Source organism: Rhea pennata, chromosome 16, assembly GCF_028389875.1.
Source record: "Rhea pennata isolate bPtePen1 chromosome 16, bPtePen1.pri, whole genome shotgun sequence".
NCBI lineage: Eukaryota > Metazoa > Chordata > Aves > Rheiformes > Rheidae > Rhea > Rhea pennata.
The window spans coordinates 4326442-4353275 of record NC_084678.1 but is presented as its reverse complement, the minus strand read 5'-3'; the positions used below and the strand labels follow the sequence as shown (position 1 = coordinate 4353275).

General features: G+C 48.8%; 1 protein-coding gene across 2 annotated transcripts in view; it reads left to right on the top strand.

The window, feature by feature from the left end:
- Positions 1-6627: 6627 nt before the first annotated feature.
- The window catches only part of ACSS2 (acyl-CoA synthetase short chain family member 2), a 37384-nt gene continuing 17177 nt past the window's right edge, over positions 6628-26834 (top strand). For both annotated transcript variants that reach the window (XM_062589452.1, XM_062589451.1), the window contains exons 1-4: positions 6628-6774; positions 7021-7216; positions 25611-25702; positions 26503-26606. In XM_062589452.1, the coding sequence (XP_062445436.1) occupies positions 6651-6774; positions 7021-7216; positions 25611-25702; positions 26503-26606 (516 nt within the window). In that variant the 5' untranslated portion in view covers positions 6628-6650. The remainder of the gene's footprint in view (positions 6775-7020; positions 7217-25610; positions 25703-26502; positions 26607-26834) is intronic.

The window sequence follows — 26834 nt, the reverse complement described above, 5'->3', positions numbered from 1 at the left end:
CTGGTGTCTAGATCACTCAAAAAACTCTGTCAAACAACAGTAATGTGTCTCTTGGGTTTGATTTGTAACGATGATTGCATTATTAGGTCCTCTAAATGTAAAATGATTTATGCATATACAGAGCGTGCTCTGTAGAGGTTTAAATTACCGGGCTCTGATATTCATTAGCTTCTCTTTGAAGATTCAAAAAGCCTGAAATTTAGCGGTCTTTCCCCCCCCCCCCCCCCCCTCTCTCCCAACACTCGCACAGGTGGGAATGAGATGGCTCTGGCTTGATCCATGCACTCAGGACAACCTGGCCTGTTTTAACTGCCCAGTGCCAGCACAGGGGCCGGGGGCATTCGACTGGGCAGAAGCGGGGCGGCTGCTTAAGCCAGAGGGTTGCAGAGCTGTGCGCGCTGAAGCTCGGATCTGGTATTTGGGCTGAACAGTTACATTTACAAACAAAGGCGCTGATAACTCCCAGCAGGGCTGAAAGGCTGTTATCGCGGCACTGATTAAAATTTCCTTTGCAGCCAGCGCGGGGGAGGAGTTTGATCTGTGGCGAGGTGTGTGTGTGCTCGGGTGTTTAACCCCCTAGCTGTGGTGTGCTGGTTCATGTGATGTGAGCAGGGAGCTGCCTGGACTGAGCTGAAAACCTGTGTAGGAGCCTCTGAGGTGCCCTGGCCAGGTGAGCTCTGGGCTTTGCCAAGAGCCGGACAGCGAATGGTGCCTGCCGCGAGCGTGCAGCGGCAGGGAGCCTCTTGGGCTGCCACATTCCCTTTTGTCTCTGCAAAGCAAATCAGAGCCTGCACCGCCAACCACGCTGGATTCACAGGCAGCCCCTGAGACCCACGTTCTGCTTGCTGGAAGTCATCAGTGCCACCTCTTGCACAAGTGCTGGTGTGGCAGGGGCCAACAAGGATGTATGCTAGGGGCGTGAGCCCATTTTAGTGCATCTAACCTTGAGCACATCCCTTTGGCAGTGATGCCCGGACTGTAAGCTGATCCTCACTGTTGAGTGTCCGAGCAGCTCTCGCACCTGCTCTGCAGGTCTCAGGAGCACTTGCCCATGTCACTTGGGATTCCTTCCAGTTCCTTTGCTCCTTTCTTCTTCACCTCAATTCTCTGCCATTTACATCACCTATAGTACAAGAAAACCTTTCTCTCTCGCTACAGTATGTCCTGATAAAGCCTTCTACTGCCTCTGGTATAAACATAAGCTTGTTTATCCTGTGATGTCTTCACTAGGGACTGGGTCCATTCTAAAAGATATCTTCTCTGATTACTATCCTCAGCAGCCATCTATCAACAAGCTGCTGAACCTGCCAGGCTGACCCTGTTACAGCTCACCAGGCCCAGGTCCAGGCGGGCCTGGCCAGGAGCTGCTCTGAGATAAGAGGATGGGCAATTGGAGAGGAGACCGTTTGTTGCCCTCCTCCCAGAGGCACAAGCACATGGGCTTCAGCTGTCTTGCTATCCCTGGTGATATGCAGATCAGACACTGCTGTACCTTCCCAGGTAGCTGCCTCCATGTTTGCCTGTTGTGCTGCATGCTGCTCTCTTTTAGGAAAAAAAAAAAAAGTCATTCAGCCAGATAGCAAACATGAAAGAATGACTATATCCAGCCCAGGCCACAGCTGCAAAGACCTGATTCTGCTCTTTCCCTCATCTGTTCACAGGCACCATCTGCCTTTTCTGCCCCCCCTGCTCCAGGCTCCCTGGAGTCATCACAGCACTCAGATCTCATCCTCACACTTTGCAAAAGAGCCCCTTCCACTGCTTTGGCTCAGTCCCAGCAGCACACCAGGCAGCTCACCAAAACCCTCCTCTGCACAGCAGAGCCTCGCTGCAGGCCAGCGGGGCACCTTGCCCTGCGCGCAGCCAGACGTGGTCTTGTGGGAGGACCGGGATGCAGCACACCCGGGCTGTGCCTCGGCAGGGTCCTCGCGCTGGCGGAGGTGGAGCGTACGGGGGCCCGCCAGGCACCTTGGCAGTAGGTGCTCAGCTGGGCAGTGAGGTTTTGATCATTCCTTGCTAACACGGACTTAGCAGAGCATATTTTAGAGCAAGGGAGAGTATTGATCAAGTGAGAGGATGAAGGGCAGGGGCACAGAGGAGATGGGCACAGGAGCATGGGGTGGGGAGCAAGGGCACACAGCGGGAGGAGAAATCTGCTTGCCTCAAGCTACCACATATCTGATATGCTCAGTTATTTGCCTGCACAAGGATGGGGTTCCCAGCTTTCAGCAAAAAGGCCAAGCAGACGGAAATGTCCAGTGATTCCCATCAGCATCATCTGGACGAGTAAGTCAGCTGCTCTGCTGGAGCATTCCTCTTTCCCAGACTAACACAAGTTTCGCATGCAAGGTGGCTCCCTGCTTGCAGAGTGAGCCACGTGCCTCCTGCCACGTGCACCTCTTGCAGGGCTGTGCCACGCTCACACCACTGCGCAGAGCGACGGGCCTGCAAAGGCTGGTCCTGATTTTCCAGTTCCTCTTTTCCCCACCCCCAACAGCCTAAGACTGAGGCTTTGGACGTAAGGGAATGTGCAGCGGAGAGTCCCGGAACAAGGGTGCTCCGCTCAGCATCGCTGCCCTGTAAGGCTGTTTCCAGAGCACCCCAAGCAGATTGTGTGGGCAAGGCACCACTTAACCTGGCCAGTATCATCCCCCGCTCCCCCCCGAGTTTCTACAAAGGACCTTAAGGTGCAGTAACGTGACCCCTTTATGTGTTTTCATTCCTTTACAGGAAGAGGAAATGAAGGGCCAGAAATGGAGTTGTTTTTCCGAGGCTGGCTGGTCAGTCAGGAAGAGAGCTAGGAGCTGAACTCTGAGCATGTCCTGCAGCACCCAGCCAAACCACACACTCCCTTCCAGTGCGGGACCCCCCTGGCTGGAGCCGAGCTGCTGTGGGACAGGAGGAGCTGGTGGAGCAAAGCACGGTCACGCGGTGTGGTAGGGACCATCTGTGTGGTTCCCAGCTCTGTCCATTGGGTGCCTGGACAGCTATCAAACTCCTGTGAGAGACGAGAGTGGTGCAGCATGGCAGAAGGCTGGCTAAATATTCCCGAGGCTATCCTGACTTTTTCTCCTTGTAGGTGCCGTGTGTGAGATGAAGCAATTGCTCCCCATCTGGTGGCTTCCTGGGTCACAGCTGTGGACAGCTGAAGCACAATAACAAAATCCCCTGGCTGCAGCCGCCCCTACTAGACAATGCTGGACCGAGGACAGCTGACGGGCTGCTGGGACCTGGTGCTGCCCCAGCCTCATGGCTCAGGATGTCCTGCCCACAGCAGGCAACAGTTGCTTGAGAGAAATCATGCTGTCACTGAGCCTGGAAAAGAATTTAAGCTGGACAAATCACTGAAAGCAAAAAAGCCAATGAGAAGGAAACCAGAGGGTGCCTCCCAGCTCTGCACCGCGGCACGAGGGGCACCCTGCCCATGGCAGGGAGAGCAGTGAAGTTCCTGTCCCAGGAATGAGGGACAGGAGGTTTGTTAGGGAACTAACGAGCCCTGCTTGCAAATGCAAAATCCTCTACACTGAAGCTGCTGAAACTAAGGGCTGGCAACTCACAATGGAAGATATTCAGTAAGGTGGCTTCTGAAAGACTTTAGAAGTGCTGGCTTTATCCGTCTTTGCAGGAGACAGATGATAAGGATCAGTGCACTTTCCAGTGGGGTAGTTGAAGGATGTGCCACATGTATCCCAAAACTCTTGATGTTGTTCTAGCCCAGGGCTCCAGCCCAGCCGTGCTGGAAGACCATAGCTCTCGTAGTTCTTTGGGTGCTTCAAAAATGCCTGGGCTAACGAGTCAAGACTGGAGGCCCAAATTCACTTTTTCTTCAAAGCCATTTTCTTGTTTCATGGAGCCTAGAGGTAGCAATAATGCTGGTTGTGGAGGGAAGCACCTTCCAGAGCTGCACTGTGTCCATACTGCATCTGCCCACCGAGCCAGCCCTGGGTCCCAGAGTCAGTGGGGCAGGCTGGCTTGCAACCCCTTCTGCTGCAGGTCAGCCATACCCCCTCTAGCTCCTCCTTGCAGAGGGTGTTGGTGTGCTCTGGCAATACTGGTAAATAAAGCAGGGCAGAGCCTGGGTTTTTTTTTTGTTTGTTTTTTGTTTTGTTTTGTTTTGTTTTGTTTTTGCTTAGATGACAATTGACACAGCTCACACCTTTACAAATATGCAATTTTTCCCCTTGACACAAGTGGCCTCATACACACTTCCTTCCTGGCCTATGCTACCCCCTAACCATGAAATGCGGGTTGGCCCAGTCCAAAACTGTAACAGAGACCATGGTAACAATTAAGCAGCCTGGATAAGTGTGAGCTTGTGCTGGAGACTTCATCTTCATCCACTGGTTTACTAGTAGAGATGTAGTCCTAGTCCCTGCACTCCAAGGCCACATTGCAGCTTTCTAGGACAGTGATTTTATAGTGTAAAGCTAAGAAAATGTCATTACCTGCCCTAGAGTGTAGTATGAAGGCATCTGACCTACTTGGGGGTGCAGAACCTGGTGAGGTAGTATTGGAGAACTGCAGCAGGCATGTTTGAGTGATGCTGCCAGTAGGATACAACCTGTGGAGTGGGGATCATCTGAGCTACTCCTAGGTTTCGTCTTGGAGGAAACTACTCCTTGTGTCCTAAACAGTGCCACAGAACATACTTGGCCCCTGAGCAGGGTGAACAGCCAGCAGACGATGGCCAAACCAGGGAGCTGCAGTATCTGATAGCACAGATATGCCCTTTGAAACAAGGGAGCATCTTCAGAGGGAAAAACCAACCACCAGCCACTTGTTTCTGGCCTCTTTGGTGGTGGGAAGATTGCACAGAGCAGAATTTGTCTGTAATGCTTTCTACCATCTCTGACCAGGTAGAAACTCCCTGACCTTGGCAAACGATGCTCACCAATCCACTGCTTTGCATCTCCCATTGTGTACAGCAATGCAGTGCTCCCAGGGAGTGCATTAAACCATGGAAAATATAAATGATCAGAGAATATACCGTACCTGATCGCTGACACCAGGCCTTGCTCCCTGGTCTGTACAACGCTGGGCAAGTTCAAGGTAATGGACTTTATCTTTTGAGTGTTCCTTGGCCCGAGCACAAAATACAGCACAGGTTGCCCACATGAACAGGGTGAGTGGCTCCTTGGACAGACCTGAAGTTCTCTCAAGAGGATGGTATTCCCCAGAGAAGTGCGTCAGCAATACAGTCAGGGCAGCCCTGCTCAGTGTGGCATTCCTTATTGCACGGAAACATTAGGAGTAAGTTGAGAACAGGTCCGTTATGGTAGGTACCCATGTAGGCAGCTGCTTTCTCTAAGATCAGAGCATCCCAAAACATGGCAGTCCCTCTGGAGGCCCCTGGTCCTGCCTCCAGCTCCAGGCAGGTCTGGTGAGAGCAGGTTACTCAGCATCTTGTCCAGTCAAGCTTTAAATATCTCCAAGAACTGAGACCCTGCAGCCACTTTGGTCCCCTGTTCCAGTGTTTGACTGTCCTCTTGGTGAAAAGTTTATTTAATTTCTCACAGACTGCACTGGATTCATAACATTTAGGAGAGGGAAAGGTGCACAGAGAACTGAAGTGACTTCACATGGCTGCTTGGTGTCAGAGAAGCAGAGTCTCCTGAACTAAAGTGCAAGGCCTGGTCTAATCCAGCTATGCTTTGCATCATGAATACTTGCAAAACGATGTCAGATGTTTATCTTATTTTTTTAGAATCTAATGCAATGCAGGAACGTCAGGTGAAGGAGTGACACATTTTTGTGTTTTGAGTTGCAGTCCTGAAGTTTGCCACGCTTGTTACTCGCCGTGCACCTGCATTTTCTCCTCTGTTGCAGAAATCCTATGTGCTCAGGGGTTTCCAGCCCCTTAACAGCTGTGGGACACAAGCTGCAGGCACCCAGCACCCCCACAGAGCTTGCATGGACCCCGTTGATGAAGCCTGGAGCTCAGGGGATCCGGTGGCAAAGAGCCTAACACTTTTTTTTCTCCCCCGAGCAGAAAATCCACCTCCATCTGCCTCGAGAGGACTCGGTGGATAACCCGTTTGGGGAGAATTAAAGTTTTCCCCGGAGATGCGGCGCAGCGTGTTAAATACCGCGGTGCCGAGGAGGGCCAGCGCGGGGTGGAGACGGGCTGGCCGCGGCCGCCGGGCCTTGGTGCGGGCGGCCGTCGTGGGGCGCCTCCGGCTGCTCGGCTCGTCGGGGCCGCTGGCCCTGCGGGGGACGTGGCCGGCTCAGGGGACGCTGCTGGCAGGGGGCCCGGCCGGCGGGGGGGGCCCGGCCGGCGGGGGGGGCCCGCTGATGGGGCCTGGTGCGCAGGGGGGCACGGCCGGTGTGGGGACACTGAGGGCAGGCCGCCGCCGCCACCAGGAGGGACGTGGCCGGCCGAGGGGCCCGGCTGGGGGGGGACGTGGCCGGCGGGGGGCCGCGGCTGACGGGGCGACTCCCGCCCTGGTGGGGGGCGGCAGCGGGGAGGCGGCGGCGGCCCGGCCGCTGCCAGGGCGGGCGGGCGGGCGGGGGAGGCCGGGCCTGGCGGGCGCGGCCGGGGCCTGGCGGGCGCGGCGCCTCCCCGCGGGGCGGGCCGGGCCGGGCCGCCGCCATGCCCGCCCCCGCCCGAGCCGAGCGGCCGCGGCGGCCGCCCGCCCGCCCAGAGCCGCGCCATGGTGCAGCCCGAGGAGCAGGCCGGCCTGTACCGGCCGCGGCCCGAGCTGCTGCCGGCGGCGCACGTCTCCTCGCTGCCGCACTACGAGCGCCTCTACCAGCGCTCCGTGGAGGCGCCGCACGGTGCGTGCCGGGCGCCGCGGAGCCGCCCGCGCCCTGCTGGGGCCTGCGGCGGCGGCTCCCCGCGGCCCCCCGCGGTCCCCCGCGCCGCGGAGCAGCCCCTCGCCGCCGCCGCCGGGCCCGGGCGCCCCCGGGCGCACCCCGCGAGCTGCCTCAGCTGCAGACCGCTGTGTTTGTTTATCTGACTATTTATTTCTTTATTTAAATTACCTGCTGCTTTATCCCGCGTCTGAACGTTGCTCTTTGCAGAGTTCTGGGGTGACATCGCCAAGGAGTTTTACTGGAAGACCCAGCACACGGGGCCGTTCCTGAGGTACAACTTCGACGTGACGAAGGGGAAGATCTTCACTGAATGGATGAAGGGGGCAAAGACCAACATCTGCTACAACCTGTTGGACAGGAACGTCAACGAGAAGAAGCTTGGGGACAAAATTGCTTTTTACTGGTAAAGTCCTGCTTTTATTATAATGTAGACGGTGTGTAAATGTACTGCCTGAGGGTGTGAACGATGCTGATTTCTGCTGAGGTGAAGTAAAGCACAGTAAAACCTGGGAGGCTTTAACCTTTTCGTAGGTGCAGCAGGTGTTTGGCTGCCGCGAAGGAGCCGCGTAACTGAGCTTCTTCGCCAGCCTTGGGATGCTCTCAGGCAGCACGGCAGGGCAGCACGGATCTCCCGACTTCTAGCTCCACCTGTGTCACTGCGCCCACTAAAGCTGAGAGCCGTCGTGCCGCTTTCCAGGCGTTGTTTAGGCAGGTGCCACAGTACCCTTGTGAGATAGGTAGGTGTGTGTATAGAGGAAATGGGATTGGGAGCAAGTAACATCTAAAATCAAAAAGTGAATTAAAGCCAGACCTTTCGTTTGCACTCCTGTGACAGAAAGGTACTAAAATCTGAAATTATGTATTGATTTCTTGCTTTTGAGCTTATATAGCTTTGTGAAACTCTCTAGAAAGCTGGCTTCTCTGACATTACCTTCAGGTACCTTCAGTTAACTTCCAGCCTTATCTTGAATTTGTTTGTTTGCCTGTTTGTTTTCAGAGTAGTTACTAGTCTGAAGTTACATGCAGCTGAAGCTTTCGTATTGATGTAAAGTGAGCTTCACTAGGGATTTCTGAAATCCACAACTAACGCTCTCCTGCACATCTGGCTCAGCTGCACCTTGCTTCTGTTCCCTGAGTTGAGGGCGCTGCCTTGTCCACTCTCATTCTCCTGCTTCACTCAACTGTCATGCATTTATCTTGCATCTGTGTTCCCATAACGGTATGTGGCAGTACAGAAGCAAAGCAAAACGCATGCAGCTTGCTAAGGTGCAGTTCTAGCTTAGGTTATTGTGATTCCCTTCAGAGGAGCAGCTGTATAAATCTTGACTGTCACTGCAATAAAAAAAAATACTTAGGCTTTTTAATGATGAACAACTGTGCTGCTTTAAATAAATTGGTGCAGTCAAAGAGTCCCCTCCCAAGTCACTGGCATAAAGGTGACTTGTGGCCAGCACCCTGCACAGAGGAGCACATTTATGGCAGTTTAATTCTCTCCATAGTTGCATAATTGGGGTCTCATAGCTGAGTTTTCAGCTGTGCACTTATTACTTCAGCAGAAGAATTGCCACCTAACAAATAATCATATTGACTAGCTTGTGCAGTTGAAATGATGGAAAATGATACCTCTCTACCAGCCAGCTACATTCTCCAACTCACTCGGATGTAAAATGACTTCAGCTTCTGAATGAAAACTCCTTTGTAAACTCATTCAGGTAAAGGTGTGTCGACAACAAACAAAAGCCATTTGGCAGGCTCCTGGGCTGCCAGGGCTGGAAGCTGTGTTGGGATTTACAAAGGGTGGGTGCTCATCATTGCCTCATCGTTCTTCTACATCAACACCTGTGTGTGACAGATAGCCAGCAGCCTGCAGCTTTAATTTGGCCTTAGTAAAGGCCAAAAGTAAAGTTCTCACTAGTTATTTTGGCAGGTTTTGTGGGGATGTTGTGATGCTACGCAGTACTCGCAGCGGATATTAAAAAGGTGTGTGTCAGTCTTGGTGTCTGTGGAGCTAAAAAGTAAGCTCCCTTTGCCCTTAGCAGGCAGTTTCTGCGGACATAGTTTTGGGGTAAATACTCCTTGCATGTTTCATTGCAAATGATTGATTCAGAAGTGGGCATTGAGGCTGTCTGAAGCTTAGTTGTGATACCATTTTCCAGTAACAAAACAGTTGTCTTAGCCTTGTTGTTGCACATTTGTGCAAAACACTTCATTGAGCAAGCCCAGTTTTCTAAAACCCTTGAAACTTGTAATACTTATGAAGGGCCAAAAAAGAAACGAGAGCCTCCAAAAGCCAAAGAGAATTCCTAGAGGGTGGAAAAATATAAATATCTTGGCAAATTTCTTTATTTTAGGAATGTTTATCCATATGGAGAGTTGGTTGGGAAGAGAGCTGAGATTATACTGAGGTACCAGTGACTAATCAATTGTGTGAGAGCTCTGAAAAAACAGGGTCATGGCCTTTGCTTTCTGAGAGGAGGAATTGGGGAAAAGCGACTAGTATTTCCAGGCATTGCAGAGCCTAAGAAGTGTATCCTGACGAAAATTAGAGTTGCTGTTACTGTGTTGTCTGTGGTTGCCTGAAGTTTTGCCTAGGAGCTAGTGGTTCATCGGAATCTGTTCTTGCCAAGCTGCTCTGAAAATTCCTGCAATGAAGCTAGTCATCTTGTATTGCAAAAACTGGCTGGGCTCAAAGGGTCTGAACCTGGGGGTGTGCCTCAGCCTACGGGCCCTTTGGGGCTCTGAGCAACGCTCTGATCAGATGCGCTGGCAAGCTCTGCGACCTACCCGTGGGGGATTGCTCCTTCAGCTCGAAGGGCAGTCTGTGGGATCGCTTCACACTGCATAACTGGTACATAGGTGACATTTACCATCACGGTATCATGTCCTGAGTGCTATTAGGACTGTGTAGTTCAGAACTACTCCCCTGAGTCGGTAGGAAATACTTGCAGTTCCTCTGTTGCCTGTTTTGCTATGATAGCTCTTGGTGCTCGTGAATGTTGTAAGTATTTCTGTCCCTGCTGCTTTTGATTCCTCTTTCTGTGTTTGGTGTTGCTGATGTGGCCTAAAATGTAACGGAAGAGCCAGGAAATGTTTCAGATAAAGTGCTTGTCTCAAAAGTGAAATCTCTTTCATATCTGTGTGGAAGACTGAAGTTAATGCTGTGGTAAATACCTACCTGAGCTGTCATGGACCTTGCAGGCATAACACACTGGGCACACCAGCGGAGACCCTGAGGGTGCTTGCATGAGACTTGAACTAGTCCTGAAGACTTTTTTCCTGTGGTTGTTGCTAGCACTAACTAAAGTTAGCGAATAGTAGGCTTTCAACATGCTATAAGCTCAGCTCTGTTGCATAGGCAAACTCTTAGTCGTGTGCTGAAATGCCTGTTAATAATCCAGGGTAAGTGTTTGACTGGTCAGCTTCTGGGGGTAAAAATATAACTAGATGGGAATTCAGGAAACAAGACAGTTATTACAAAACTCTCCCATATTCTCCATAATTAGACCCTTGTTTTTAAAGGTACTTTGATGAAAGATATTCCATTTCTTGATGTGTGTCTAGCAGAAGTGCTAATTGGTGAACTTCATTTCTCAAACCAGTTAGCCCATTTGTCGTACTGGTAGCTGCCCTGGGGGGACCTAGAGGCAGAATTTGGCACACTGTGGTTTCACCTCCCTTGAGGCCTAGCTGCACGGGCTTAGCAGAGTGTTGCTGGCTTCTGCCGGCTTCGGAAGAGCATATCAGTTTTCTACTTCTGTGTGTTTGCATGTGAAGTAACATATTTAGAAAGGAGAAGCAAAGATAAAGGCTGCCAGAAATTACTGCAGCTTTGTTTAAACAGAAGAGTAACAGCCACTTGTTCCAATTCTGGATCTGGAATAAACATGACATGCAATGATACAATGTATTTTTTTTTTAATCTAATAAAGGATTTAGAAGCTTGTAGCTGTAAGATTTCTTCAGGTAAATCATTCTGTAAGAAAGAAAGTGAAAGAGCATTGTTTTTTAAACAATCAACTGAAAAGCAAAGCACTACTCCGTGACTGCCACTAGAGGTTTTTAGCAGGAAACTAGAAATAAGTTTTTCTGACTTCTAGGGAGGATACAGATTTACCTTTGCACCTCAGCATTCCTCAGAGTCCAAATGCCCATTCAGTCTGAGCTCATGCCTGCAACAAAAAAGTAGAAAATATTACATGTGCTACTTCCTGAGGCCGCTACAGGCAGATGGTAGGTGTTGAACCCATTGCTGTTCTTATCAGAGTGGCAGCCACAGCTCAATCTGGAATGCTTTATTCTGGGATGTGTCGTCTCAGAGTTGAAATGAAGCCAGATGCCGGCTGTGTTACGGTTGAATTTCTGCTGTCAGAGTCTGGACCTTTTCTGTTTGCAGAAATACTCTTGCCTTAAACTGCTGAGAACAGTTGAAGTGTTTGACCTCCAGAATCTAGATCAGCAGTGTGCTTTTATCTTTAGATACCTTTACAGGTATCAGTCTTCCATTACTATCCCATAGATAGCACTGACAGTGGTGGCTGTTAACATCAAGATTTTTGGAAGAGTTTAATCATAACCAGCTTCTACACTATGCAGTGATGCAGCCTCTTTCAGTGCTGTTTTTCTAGTAGTGAAAGAACATCCCTAAATCACACAACTTCTTTAGAAGAAAGAAATTCCACCGGTGGGAGGGTTGCATTTACTAAGGCACTCGCTGATGCACATTTCCATGCATGTGTTTGCGAGCTGGTGAGAGCAGCCAAAGCTACTGGGCAGGTGCTACCAAAGAGCCCAATGCTGTTCCCCAGTTACTACTCTGAAGAACTTACTTAAAAGAAGGTAATTCCAGTAAGCTTTATAGCAAGAAGAAACATTTCTCATGGAAAACTTACCACATGTTTCATCAGTGTTTACAGCGCTACCCATGCTCAGCATAGTTCCCTTCTGCTGATGGGAATTCTGATTTGGAAAGGGAGTGATCTCTCACTCCTGCAAATCTGAGGGGTTTTCTAGAGTATGTCCCCAGTGATCCATGCAGCTTCCCCATGGTTTGGCTTGGTGCATCGTCCAGTTAACTGCATGCTTTGGAACAATGTTTGTCCTACCTTTAAAAGAGAACATTTCTGCTTTGCAGAGGTGCCTTCTGGTTCTGAGCTGCTTGGCTACTGCAACAGTGGGAATGGCAGGAGCATTAATAAAAACCTGGTATTAAGGTGAGGAGGGAAGAAGATAGCTGTAGTACCTCAGACATATCCAGGCCTTGAAGAGGGATGTGTTTGGCTAATTTATTTGGTGAAGTTCTTTCTGCCCCTCTGAAAAGAAGCAAGGTGGGAAGTGAGAACATCCTGAACAGTTTCCCTAAATTGACTGAAGAATCTTGAAGGAAAGTCTGGAAGAACTCCTAATATTTACTGGTATAGCCTAGGCACATAATGCAAACAGCCACGGGCACCAGCTGGTGATATCAGAGAAATACTAAGAAATTCAGCAAAAGCAGTAGTATGTTTTTATTTTCAGCCCCATGCCTCAGAGAAAAGATGCATAAGTGAAGACATAGAAGGCAGCATGTGCGCTGTCAGTAACTGCTGAGAACTGGAACATACAGGAACTGGTGAAGAGCTTGAGGATTAGCCATGGAAAGGCCAACCAAATTCATTTAAAGAGAGATGTAAGGAGGTAATGCTGTATCTAGCACCACCTGCTGAATGCTGAGGCGACATTCTGTCCGCTAAAGGAAGCGGTATCAGTTTGGCTCACCAGTGTCCACCTGAGCTTGGTCAGTAGGTTTGTTATGTAGCTCTGGAAGGTTTTCTCCAGTTCCTGAAGCTCTAACATATCTCGAAACATCTGATCCCAGCCCGAAAGGTACTGCTGGGCTTGCACAAAACCTCTTCCCAAAGCTTTGCTCTCAGGTGCTGCTGGTTAGGAGATGAATGCAGTATGGTTAGTGCTGTGGCAGTAGCATAGACAGTGCTGGGTGCTTATATGTAAGTGCAAAGTAGGACTGAAGGGATTTGTAGTTTGTTCTCAGGTGTAGCTCCCTGGCTTTTCTTCATCAGTAAATGGAGTCTCAATCTTTAGCTAGGCACTGTTTAGAGCAAGGCCATGCTGGACTGAGAATGAACCAGTCTTATTTAATCACACTGATTGCTCTACTGTGGGAACCATTGCAGATGGGATATGGGTAACGGGCTGCCTTGGGGCAGCATGGTGGTACCTGCTGAGGGTTTAGAGATGCTTGGCCTGGCCTAGGGGATGGCCCAGAAGACACAGTGGTCATGGCCTGGAGCTTGTTTGCACGGACTGTGTATGTATGTGTGTGCATGTTTGCTGAGATCTGACATTCAACGGTTTTCTCCTGTCATACCTTGAGGTCGATCTGTCCTGAGTGTGTTTGTGTTAACAGGCTTTTGCTCAGTGTTCTGCCTCCATCATTCTCTGATTTCCAGTGAAATCTCCATGACTGTGCCAATAAATAAAGGGCTTTGCCCAAGGGAAGAACTAAACAGGTGAGACCAGCAAAATACCTTCTTCAGGCTCATACCATTCCGTGCAGGTGCACTGGGGCTGCTTAGCTGGATGCTGTGAGTCAGTGTTTTAAGTGTCCTGTCACATTAGGAGCCATTCAGACAGCTGGCAGGCATGTAGTCACTTGAAATTGTTTTTCTTTTCTGAAGGCTGACTTGAAAACAGAGCTTGACTCGTCACTGTCATGTATGTGTGTGATTCCTAGGGAGATGCCAGGAAGGATTGCATGATGTTTCCGGGACTCTAGGCCCCATTCTTTGTCCTGCAGAGCCTTTTTGGTCTTGGGGTATGCTCCAGCTAACTGTTGGGCCAGGAGGACAAGTGGGAAGCTAGCTGCGACCATTACTGGTCCCACTGTGTTGTATTGAGTGAATGGAGGAGGCTAATGGAACAGCAATTCATGGCAGCCGTTCTCAGGCTGCAGCAACAGTACCAGCTTGAGGGGCCTGGGCCACCCTCTGCGTGGGGCGGATGTCCTGCCTGCAAAGCTCTTACTGCTGTTTGGCCCTTCTTTGCAACACAGGAGGAGGGCAAGTGTTAAAGGATGGTGTCTGCTTGAATACACATTGCCCATGGTCTCCTTAGTCTTGCCTGTTGTGATGTATTCCAGTACTCATGCCTCTGTTGGAGGACATTCAGCAGTATTGAAGATCTGTGCTGAAAGTAGCTTTTTTGGAACTCAGACAACCTGTAAACCTGCTCTCTACAGGCAAAATGGGCCTTTTCCCCATCTCACGATCCCTTCTAACGATTCCTGAGCCAAAATCTGCAAAGGAGGTGAGCCCTCAGCAGCACTTAGGTGATTGCTCCCAAGCTGAGCTGTAAGGAGAGCAGCGGTACAAAGAAGCCCTCCAGCTTGAGCACACATACCGGTAGCGGCGCAGAGTCAGGGAAGTAGCTTTCATTCGAGTTGTGTCAGAGCTGTTTGTTCCTGGCATTTTGCTCTGAAGCCCTTGGTAGCGGTTGCTGGCAGGGAAATAATATCTGCCTATATATATACAAGGGAATAGCCAGGAAGTATTTGACCAAATAAATAAGCTGATTGGCAATAGAAGAGTCCAAGATTAGATGGCGTCCACGGAAGATTAGATGGCATCCACGGTAGGAACTTGAATGTGAAATTGCAGAACTGCGGCCAGGGCATGCAATGTGCTGTTGCAAAGGGCCACTGTGCCAAGGGCTGGGAGGTTGCCAACCTGCCTTCAACTGCAGAGAGGGCTATAGAGAGGTCCTGGGAACTATGGACCGGTGAATCTGACTTGCATCCATAGTGGGTCCTGTGGTAAGAAATAAGGTCACTGTGTGCATAGAGCAGCGCAGCCTGGGGGGACAGAGTCAGCAGAGCTGCTGGAAGGAGAGATCCTGCCTCACAGACCTGCTAGAGCTACATGAGGGGAACAGTAAGCCCACAGATACAACTGTTTTCAGACAGACGTGGATGAGGTTTTCCATGAAAAGTTATCAAAAATTTACTGCCAAAGCCGGAGAGAGTGCCTGGTGCTTCAGCACATGGACCACGTCTATGGCTGTGACCGTCTTCCTCTTAGTGCGCTCCGTGTAGGTGATGGCATCACGAATCTCTGGGAAGATCTTCAGCAAATTACGTTCTTCAGGAATGGAAATGGTCTTTTTATGAATCTGTTAAAACCCCACCCTTTGCTTCCTCTCTTGTAATAGTAATTTTTCAGGATAAGCTGCAGGTTGCCTAGGGATCAGTGTTGAGACTAGTGTCTGGACTGCCAAAAGTGCTCAGCTAGCATGCCCCCATAAACATCTGCTGCTGTTGGGGATAAAACACTGGACCCTGGTTCTGACCCAGAGCAGGGTATTTCTTTTTGTTCTAGTCTAAGAGGCTGGTGGCTGAGCTGCTGTGAAATCCCATTCCTGAAGTGTAATACCTTTAGTGTAAGTGAAACCTGTATTTTCTTGTTCAACATGTTCTTACTTGGAATTTCTTCCTCATGCTGCTCACCGGACTGACAGAGGGCCTGGCTCTGTTGGTTCAGCACAGGGGATATGATATGTTTTCATGAATCACTTCTTGCACCACTGTCTTAAAAGGTTGGCTTATACCCTTTACAAAGCCTTCTTTCTCCATGCTTCTGTGGGCGTAGTTGCACAAAACCGCCTGGGAGAGGACAGGTGTGTGTGTGTATGAGCACACATAGTAGCTTCTGGATTTTCTCATAGCCTTTGAAATTTGCTCTTGTAGTTATATTTTGTAACATTGGCATAGATTACAGGCATCTCAGTATAATTTGGGGAATAGTTTGCTTACCGCTCGCAGGGGCTTTGTGATTATGCAGTGGTTGCATATGGGGAAGATTGGCAGGAGAGGTGAAACTGCAGGTCAATAAACATAGTTTATGGATAAAGAGGATGGCAAACTTTTGTGCAGATTAAGGATATGCCCTTCTCTACGGAGGATCCAAGCCTTCAGTTTTCTCTTCTGACTAGAAAACCCAATTATTTTGTTTTAGCTATCTGAATGGTTTGTATGTACTTCCCAAGCAACCTGGTGTGAAAGAAGCAGACATGGAGAAGGAATCGGGCCTGCAAGTGCGTGAGACTTACTCCAGTGGGGAGTGGGGCTACATTAGAGCCATTGCCTGTGTCTAGTGCAGAGTTTCAGTTCTGTATTTGCATTTCTGCATGTTGTTTGTTGAAAAGATAGCAGGCATTTTACAGTTTCGATGAGGTGAATGTTGAAATGGGGTGTGTTACAGAATCACGGATCTTGGCAGTCCTCTGTAAATTGACATTTTGTTGTAGACATTCAAAGCTGATTGTTTTGGCAGGTGTCAACCTTCCTTTAGGGAAATGCCTCCAGGAGAATTGCTGGCCTTCTAATTTATTTATTTTTTTTTCATATCTGACCTACCCAATAGTTAAGCATGTTCTGCATTCTTGTTGCCATTCACTTTCTTTTAAGATATTTCTAATATGGAATGAGATGACAGTTCAGCAAATGACATCTGGCCATCACCTCTGCAGGTCTCCAAGGCATGAAGTTGAAAGGTCTACCAAAAATCTGATTAAAGGTTTAGTTTGCTGTCACAGGCTTGATGGATATTCTTTGAGCCTCCATCGAAATAACCTTGCGTGGCATTCAGTGTTTGTGGAAAGTCTTGAAGAGTTGGCTGGATGCTCCGTGCAGAGATGCAGTATTCTCCAAAATGGGGCATTTACTATCTACAGGCAGCTTTTTTGACTATTTTACTTATAAAAGCTTCATCCAGGATTTTCTGTTTCATGGCCTGTTTGCAAAGTATTTAAACAAGGAGTCAGCTGTATCATACTTGAAGTAAGCTCTCCTCCCTTGAACTGGCAAAAGTAGTCTGTGCTTCTCTGACAGTATTACTTACGATAAACATCTAAGACATTTCATCCTATGTCAAATTGTCATACTCTGGTGCAATGTTCTATGGATTTAGCTTGCAAGATTAGAAGTGATGGCTGAGATTTCACTACACTAAGTTTATCCAATATTTGGGTTTCTTGTTGAAATACTACATGATCCGTAGACATTATATTTATAAAAAACCCAATAACTTAAATGGCATTTACTTCAGATAAAATAGGTAAAAGGCCATTATTTTTCTTTATTGGCTGTTTTTCTGTATTGTAAAATACTTCAGGAAGTAAGAGCATAATTAGAATTAGAATATATCCCCTCTATTTTATTGTTACTGAATATCAAACTAGTAAGAAAAACAGAAAAGCCACAGACGATGGACTAGCAGAATTCCCCTGGCTGATGCGTGTCAGCACTTAATGACTGTGACACAAGCACCAGGGTGATTTGCATGTGCTCTGTATTGCCTGTAAACTGTCTGTTTTGTTTTGTCAGGGAAATGCGAAAAAGCAATAAGAAGACTTTCCTTGAAGCAGGGCTTAGAGACTGCTGTCAATTCTATGTGACTGCTGACAGTCCTGTGTTCTCAGTAGTTATATTTCTACTGAGCATTTCTGCTCTCAGCTGTAAACATAAGCACCACAAACCCCATCTCATCCTCTTCATTTGCTTGTTTATGTTGGCTATTTAACCAACAGCAGTGTACGTTGTTAAGTGCTGATTCCTTTAGTGACATCTGAGCATCCTACAGTCTAGAAAAAGGGGCTTGGAGCAAATTTTGGGGCATAGCCTGCCAAATGAGTGGGAAGATTGGAGGGAATTCTAGAAGGTCATTAAATACAGCAGTGATTTTTGGACAGTGTCCACCTCTAGTTGGGTTCTGTGCTGTAGGCATGGCTCAGAGAACAGTGCTGTGAACAGTGGTTGAACAGCAAAAAACAAAAACAAAAACAAACTGGATACTGGGGCTGGACGTGGCACATCATACTGAACAGAGCACAGGGTAGGACGATGTGGTTCTGTACCCAGTTCTGACTATGCACAAGTAAGTTCCTGCCTCTGCAGTTTGGCTTTTTCAGCCATTGAGTGAAAAACAGGGATGCTGGCCTCCTTAAAGTGCTTTGAGATTCACCAAAGGAGGAACTGGGAGACCAGACTTCCACCATCATCTTCAATAGCTTTACGAATTTTTGTCCATGATGTTTTCCTCTTCCCTGGGCCTGGGCCCTGCTTTGGTGCACTGTTCAGAAGGCTTGCAAGTTTGACAGCAGGCAGCCTGCTTTGCTCGTACGTGGGCACAATGCCCAGGGCACTGTTTGCTGGTCTGGTTTGGGTTTCTTTGCAGCAATGAGAACTTGTTCATTCCAGGTACATGGTCTGGCTCAAACAGAGACAGACCTGAGAGCTTCGTTAGGTCCTACTTGTGTGTATGGGAGTAATGGAGAGGGAAGTCATAAGCTGATTTGAGTTGCTGCAGAAGAGCAGGGCTCCGAGTTAACTGTACTGGTTTAGAAGGTGATGTTCCTAAAGTGATTCTTCTTTTGCTCTGGCTTCCCGTTGCTTGGTTTACATCAGCAGTTTTCTCTCAAAGTACTCCCAAATATTTCTAAATGTACTGGTAATCCTTTTTTTTGCGAGCCCCTCTGAGGCTAAGCTCTGTTGTTATGCAACTTTCTCTTCTTACTTGATCTGTGTCATGATGAAACAGGGTTTGAGCAGGGCAGCCGGGAATGCAGAGGGTGATGTTTCTGGCAAAATCTTTTCACTCTTCCCAGAGCTCCTTTGGTTATTTGCTGCCCTGTGTTGTGGAGATGGGAGATTAGGAACTTAGGTGACAGTAAGCAAAGGCTATTGCAAAATGTTCTCATGAAGGTTTTTCACCTATTTTAGCCCTGTTAGCTTTCTCCTGGAGTTATCTGTGCAGAACTCCTGCTGCAAAATGTGTCCACTCTGGGCAGCCTGTGTATGAGCGCTTCCATATTGAACAATCCATGTGCCAGCAAATACATACACTTTAAAGTGGCATCTTTTGCTGAGTATTTTTTTACAGCTGGTCCCTCCAGACTTCACATTTCAACCTAAATCTGTTCCTTCCAGGACAGATTTTAAAGGGTGCTTTCTACTCAAATGCCCTTTTGGTGTCGGATTCAGATGGCATAAGCAAGACCAGGTGTAGAGGGAGAAGTTTTTTTTTTCTTTTTTTTTTTTTTTCTTTTTTCCCAGCAGCTGTAGTTACCAAACCTGCAAGCTGTCTCCACCCAAATCTGTCTTCAGGCTGCCTCATCTGAGAATAACAGAGGCCAAACGGTGCTGGAGAGCTGTGAGCTGTGTTAGCTGAGCACGCAGCCGGCGGGTGTTTGTGCAGGTGCCTAAGAGGCCTCAGGCTTTTATTACCCACATGGCAGGCGCGTGAACCCGCTCTGCAGATAGAAGGAGCTTGGCCCAGCTGAGCTCTGCCTGGCATTTCGGTCGCTCCTGCTCTGGACGCCGGCCGGAGCAGAAAGCCCCTGGGCTGGCCCGCCACCCGCGGCGACCTTGCACAGGTGCAGGGAGCACGCTGGCACCCAGCGCGGAGGGTGCTCGGCCCGCTGCAGGCGGAGGGCTCCTGCCGGCTCCGCGTATCCGTGCTCTGGGGACAAGCTGCTGGAGGAGCAGGGGCTGCTGACTCCATCCTGCACCTCTCGGGCACTGGCGTGGGCCCAGGCTTGGAAGGGGTTGGGGGCCCTGACTGCGTTTTATTTTGGATGGCACCTGCAACACTTAGGAGTCTGATTTTCCCCACGGTCCTGGTGGCTGCTCTACAGCTGCCCCTGAGGCTTTTCACAGCTCTCCACTGTGCAAGTTCTCCCCGTTATGTTGCTTACCTTAATCATCATCTGGGAAGGGACCCTTTAGCTCTTCCCCTGCGTGTTTCAGACTGGGAGCCTCTGTTTTCTTATGGGCTCTTTCCGCTGGCTCAAATGCAGAGCCTTTTCCCTGCATTAAACACTGCTGCTTCCTGGGCTGCCATGGCTTCTCTGCTCATAAACCCGATGGCTTTCGGGTTGTTTGCTGTGCTCCAAAAGCTCACCCATCTCGTCCCCAAGGAGACCGGCCGCTGCAGCTGCTGGGAGCGTCCCTGGGGCGTTTGCTTTGAGTTCAGCGCCGGGGGGACTTTGGAGCCAGGCTCAGCCACCTTTCTATTGCTCTCTCCTCTTGCAGCCGGCTATAAGGAGAGAAAAGAGGAGCTCTAGCAGTCTCCCTGCTGCACTCTGCTTGGTCCCAACACCCAGTTACCCTATGTGACTGACAGCTGTCAATCAAGGAAAGCTGGGAGACAGCCCTGCCGGGGAATGCTGGTACAGAGAAGCTTGTTAAATTTGGGTCAGTGCTTTTATCTGAGAGCAGTATGGTCGCAGGAGCTTAGAGGAGGAGGCTGAGCGATCTTCATTCAGTCCCTATCTTCCTCAGTGGGAGCGATCATAGGGGTCAGATAGTCTTTGGCTTTGTGCTGTAGGTTGTTCGCTTTGGTTTGTGTGATTTCTTTTTTCCCATTTAATATGCACTGATTTCCTGAGAATCTGAAGCTTCTCTTAGTACTATTACAACCCTTGTAAACAACAACTATCACTGACAATTACCCCGTAAACTGTAATTACCACTCATGCAACCTGTGTCTCCCGCACCTCTGCACAAGTGCTGAGAGCATTGCACAAGGAGGCTGTGTTCATCTGTTATTCAAACAGGTTATAATCTTTTTTTTTTCTCCTTCATTTTGGGGTCAGCTTGACCTGTTCAGTTTGGGTGCTCTGTGAAATGTTCATCTCCTTGGCCACTGAGCTGTAGCATTTTAAGAAGTTACTGCCTCTACCTACTTTTTATTGCGCAGTTGAGAAGTAGCAGTTAAAACGGACTGAACTGGCTTGAATGGGCAACACCAAATAAAACCAGGGCTGGCGTGGTTACGAAGAGCAGAACAGTGCTCGGGGAGGAAGTCCTGTAGCCGGTTACAGTGTTTGACAAAGCATGGTAACTTTTTAACCTGCTCTGGTGCAAATACCCAAGAGCACATCTGGCCACAGTTTTGCTCTTTCCCACCTTGCTTCTCCTCATCCTTCTTCCTCCTACCTCTTCCATCACCAGGCTTTTCAGTGCTGCTTCACGAGGTCAACATGCAAGTTAATGCAGCTCTCGAGAAATGCGTGCCTGCTGCTACAACCCATTTTCCCTGCTGCACAGTGTACGTGTGACATTTAAATGTTTTGCTAGCCTATTTGGTCGCTCTTGCAGGGAGGTTTGACTTTGATTTAGCCTTTGCTGTGCATGCATCAAGTGAAACATGGCTTCAGCTCTACATCTCTAAGGTCAAAGGTCTCTGCTGAGCAGGCAGTGTATCTATGAACCTTGTCTAGTTTTTTTTTTCCACGGGTGTGGTAAATGTTCAGATTTCCCGTCTGAAGTTTTCTTCCTCCCCTGCTCTTGTCGACTTCTCCCCATAGTTGTATCTTGCTAAGACACTGGTAGAGTCAGAGGAGGTCTGTGCTCTGAGTTTTGTGCGTGTCATGGCAGCTCTTTAGAACTGGGGAGGCCGTTATTTTGAGTACTGGCAGTAGTAGTCATAAGTGTTCTGCAGAGCCTGTTCCTCCGTTATTAAATTACGTGGGCTTTTGGTCTGTACAGAGCGTGGCACTCCCACCCTATACACCCTGGTGGTGGTGGTTCCTGAGGCTCTTTGGCTATCTGGTCCTAGTAGTGAATGGCTGAAGGCTGCAAAGAGAGTATCAACTTTGCATGATACTTGAATTTCTCAGCAAAGTATTGGATCTCAGAAGAAAATCTGCCTGTTCTCTCTCTGGCTTGAGTCCCTAGTGTTCGTTTGCATGGAGGACTTGCATTTACATAGTTGGTGGGTGGTCATCTGAGATCGTATGGTCACAAAACGCATTTCTCCAGCTGAGCATGCGTGCAACGTAGAACATGTAAAACATGAGCTTCTCAAGTGCTAAAAAACTCAAATATATCTCCCTCATTGCTAGGAAATACTGTAAAATTTGGATTACCAATTGTTACGTGCCAGATTCAGTTCGAGGAAGATGAGAAAAATGTCAGGCCCAAACTGTGTTTCACTGCATATTTCATCAACAGTGTATCTGGGATGCTGGAGGAGCTGAAATTTGTTTTTTACCCTGAAAAGAAGGCTTGCTGCTAGAACAAAGATGACACACTAGCGGTCACAGCAATACGGCTGCCTATTTTCATCTGCAGTTCCTAAAAAAAATATACTTGAGTGTGTTTGGATTCCATGGGGCACATTGTAGGTATTAAAGTGAGTACTTTGGTAATGTTTTCATGTTCTTTCTCTTCCTCCTCACCCCAAATTGAATGCGGACAAGTCGCTTAGTGCCTGTGAGACATTCAGCTCCGACAGCTCTCGCTTTTTCTCCGCTGTGCAGTGAAGGATAGATGCCTCTCACAAAACTTTGCTTGCAGGGATTTGCAAGCTCATTTTTGAAGGACAGAGTTCTTTTCTTTGAACAGTGCTTGTGGGCATTCCTCCGAGTACCCTGTCTAAAATGCTTTTTTTTTTTTCTTTTTTTTTTTTTTTTTGTGCCAGAGAAGAGGGCAGAGTAATCTGAGTGCTATTGTAATCTGAGTTTAGCTGTGGGCGCTGCAAACTATTTTCAGACATAGAGAGACTTAAAACAATCGCTTGCTCTTGAGAGTGCTCAGAGGTGCTTGCAGCAAAACTAGGCATCTTTTCTTTGAAAATATGGACATGACTCATTTTCCATTAAGGAAAAGATGTTGTTAAAATCTGAATTCTTTGCTTTGAAGCCTGAGGTGTCCTTTGTTGATGCTAGGGGAGTGCTTTTGGAGTCATGCAAATAAAGCTGTGAAAGGATTTTTAAAACTCTCTGAAAACCCTTGCAAGAGTTTTATCTTCCCTTTGGCTTTGCTTCCTGTTCTTCATTTTTCTGGCAGTGCCCTGTGCTCTCTGGCTTTATGGATGAGCCTGGGTGCATACCTTGCCTTGCATTTCCCTCCTGTTGCTAAGAGAGGATGAGGAGGATCTGGTGCATCGAGACCTGCTTCTTGCACCCTGCTCCTGGGAGAGCAGGGAGCAGAGTGGTGACTCTTGTCCGCATTGCTCAACCCCGGGCAGGTTTGTGCCCCTTGCAGGTACCGTGTGCGTGATCGCAACATGGCGAGACCCAGCAGAGCAAAGCAGCTCTCCCCAAAGCTGCCTGATGTTTCCTGAGCTGCTGCTGGGCGCCTGGCCGGGCCTCCTGGCCGCCGCGCGAGCGTGGGGTGAGCTCTCCCCATTGGCTCTCTCGCCATCCCACCATCGGCTCATTTTGCTGCAAGAGCCACAGCCCCAGCGTGAAGCAAATCAGCTCCCTCGGAGAGCTGTTTGCTGAGCAGGGCAGGGGCAGGCTCTGTTGCAATGTGGTACGGAGGCACTGATTAGAAATGCAGCCAATTAACGTTCAAGGCAGGGAGCCAAGCCGTCCTGGATAACTGCATTGCCAGCGGCTGGTGTCGGAGGATTCCCGACTCTAATGCACAAAGCGGAGCCTTCCTCTCCTTCCTCGGGAGGCATTACACTGCTGAGTTGATGGGCAAGCCTGATTTCACACTAACTGGATTAGCCTGGTGCCGGAGCAAACATGCTTTCAGTCGTGTCCTTGGTGAAGTCTGTGGCCAGGCAAAACAGCGCTTTACCTGCTGTGGCCCTCTGCAAACCCCACATGGCACAGCGCGGCGGAGGGCTGTCTGCGCGGCCGCCCGCCTCGCCTGGCGAGTCCGCCCTGCGGGACAGCCTGGGCGAGAGCCTGTCCTCCCAAAGCCTCCCTGCTTTAGCAAAGGCTGTAATCAGGTGCCCCTCTGAAGCAGGGGGGGGAATCCCTCTTCCCGGCCCTGCTCAGCACGCACGGTGCCGGCTGCGGGTTGCCCAAGGCCTGCAGGTGAGGGCTTGGTGGGCCCTGTGGCACAGAGCGGTGCACGTGCTCCAGCTTACGTTTGGCAGCGTTAGAATTGTATTGTACAGTTGTATTGTACAATTGTATGACGAGGTACTTCTGAACCCAAGTTGGTTTGCACGGCACTAGCACAGAGATTTTCTTGGTTTAAATTCACTAGTTGGGAGGCCTGCGGTAAGGAACCCCCTTTAATGGTTTTGCATGTCATTTGGCTCAAAGTGGTGCTCTTAGTAGTGAGGGGAAAAGAGAAGAAGCTGGTGAGAGGCCAGGGCTGAACCTCCTGCCCTAAGTGCTAGTTCTCATTTTACCTGTTTCTTTCTCTTTGCATTTTTTTCCCCTCTCTTTGCACTTACAAGGGGCCGAACCTGCGTAAAGGGTGAAGCAGGGAGTCACCTTTCAGGAGCCCTTGGTCAGAAGATACCAGCGCACATCAGCGCAGGTATCAGGGGACTGGCTACCTGACTGCCAGAAAGTGCCATGGAAACCAAAGTGTGAATAGGTATCAAAAAGGATGAGCCGAGTTTGTGAAGGGCAGATCCATCAGTGGGTTTTGAATGGGATGATGGAAGCGTAAGCCCCAGTCCTGCAGCCCCTGTCGCACAGGCCAGGGAGTGGACGGCGTGTATCGGCGGGTCTCCCACAACTCTTACCCTGTTTCCCGGAGGATCGCGTTGGTCCTGTCATTGGGACACATAATGGCTGTTCCTGGGGAACTGCGTGAGAAATGAGGGTGTTCATCCGTGCATTTCTGTTTCAGAAGAGCTCTCCTTCTGTCTGTGCTCTGGCTGAAAGGGGGAGCAGTGGTTAGTTTTAGATAAAATTCAGTCAATATTTTTGTATGCTCTGGCCTATGAGATCTTTAAGATACGAGATTTCTGTTCCCAAGTTAAGGCAGAGTCTTGCTGCAGTCCTAAGGTGGGAGACTGCATAGATGTACTACTGGCTTCTCCCCAGAAGTCGTGTAGTTTTTCATTTGGCTGCACATGCTCATGGAGACGCTTTTCTAGGGGGGCTATCAGCCGAGGATGATAGTCCCCGATTCTTTAATTGATCACTAATGTTTGTGTGCTGGCTGTCTTGAGGAGAGAGTAGGGAATGTATATGCCGGGCACTGGAGACTGCTCCTCTGCCTAGTTGAAATCATAAATTCTCTTTGTTAATCATCTAATTCCTTGCAAGTCCCACTACATCTGTTTTTCTGCAATGGCTGAAGCATTGTATCACATTAAATCTGGCTGACTTTTACTTCAGTAGCACGCTATTTCCCTGGGGATGTGCTGTTTCTCTTCCATCTCTGGGTGCAGCTCTTGGCTCTTCTCACCATCAGTGTGTGTCTAATGCCAGTGTCAAGGTCCCACTGAATTAGCACCTCACTTCCTGAAGCCCAGAGCTGGTTAGTGGAGGGCCACAGAGAGCGTGGCGCAAAGCAGGCATGACACTTACAAATGTACATGGGTATATTTATATATGACCTTGGAAAATAAGACAGCCCTTGGCATCCCATTCCAGTCCATCAGGCGGTAGGTATTTAAGGACTGGGTGTTGCTGCACAACAACATTGGCCAATCTTTCATGCAAACTTATCTGCAGGCATAAGTGTATGTGAGCAAGGGTACCGTACCATAAATCCAAGTTTGCTCTTGAGTGTGTGCACCTTTAGTTCTGGTTCTCTTAGCCCCTTCTTGCTTCTCTTTTTGCTCCCTAAAAATACTACGTGCTTCCACTGCATGAAGTCGATTGTTTTCTGATGTAGTATGGAGATGGGGACTTTGGACTAAAATTTCCTGCTATTGGGGGAAGCTTAATCCAAGGTGGAGCTCTGCGTTCTGGTTATTCTTTGCTCATAAGAGCAGATGAGGACACAAATGTTGTCCAACAACATTTGTCCATCTGAATATGCAGAGTCACTGTTACCTTGTAATGTTCTTATACTAACAGATATTACCTTGCTTTTCCAGGGAAGGGAATGAGCCTGGGGATTCTGCAAAAATCACATACAATGAGTTGCTGCACCAAGTCTGTCAGTTTGCCAATGTTCTCCGCAGCCAAGGTATGCAACTGGAGTTGTAGAAGTATTGTAGAGTTGGGATGAATTAGATCAGAGTTTTGGGACCACTTTTTGAACAGCAGCTAGTTTTTTGAATAATTCTGAGCAAAATGCTTCACTTCTGTTACACTTCCATGGTTGTAAAGCGGGGTAGATGCAGATTTCCTCTGTAAAGCACTTCTGCAGTTTCATATGTAGCTCCATCTGTGAAAGCTAGTCAATGCTGGCTGTGTATGCTGCACAGGAACCTGTGCTCAGGACTTCCTGCCCTAGGGTTTTCCAGGTTGCAGTGGTTACATTTCTGCTTCCCTCAGGGGCCCTGTCTGATCAGAACATACAGTTTTATTGAAGTTTTCCGACAAGTTATCTTTTTCAAGCTGTAGAGATTGAAAGGCAGAGTGTCTGGACAACCTGGAACTCTCTGTCTGTTCATTTTTTTTGCGCTTCGATTATTGGCATGATACTCCTCACATTGCCAGGTGCCAGAGTGCTCCCAGTCTGTCTGCCTTGGTCAAGTGGGCATTGCTGGGAAACAGTAGTGGAAGTTCATGCCCTATGGACATGTGCTGTTGCCTGGATTGCTGAGATGTTATGCCTGAGGCTTGTTCAGCTCTAACTCCAGCTGAATCTTTATTGTGTACATGTAATTGTTGAAATAAAATCATTAGCATCTCCTTGTGTTTTTCATTATTGTTATAGAGCCTTGGGTACTAGCCACCTGAGGGGCAGATAACACTTGCATTCACATTTGTTTTGACAGGTTATTAGCATGGAAAAATGACATTTTCATTTTCCCTCAAAAGGTGTGAGGAAAGGAGACCGCATTTCCATCTACATGCCAATGATCCTGGAGCTGGTTGTAGCCATGCTTGCCTGTGCCAGAATCGGGGCTCTTCATTCCATTGTGGTAGGAACAAGCATTGCACATTGCTCTCAATGCTGAGCTATTGTCGGGGATAGCAGCTGTGTTATCGCAAGAGCCAGGGGGAGGAACTGGGAGAGCTGGAAAGGTGGGTGCTGACTATGAGATGGTTGGAAACTAAATTAAGGTGCTGCTTCCTAGCCTTCTTCTGTCTTCTTTCATTCTGCGGAATGATATTTCAGGGGTTTTGCTCTCTCTCACTGATAGCTCCCT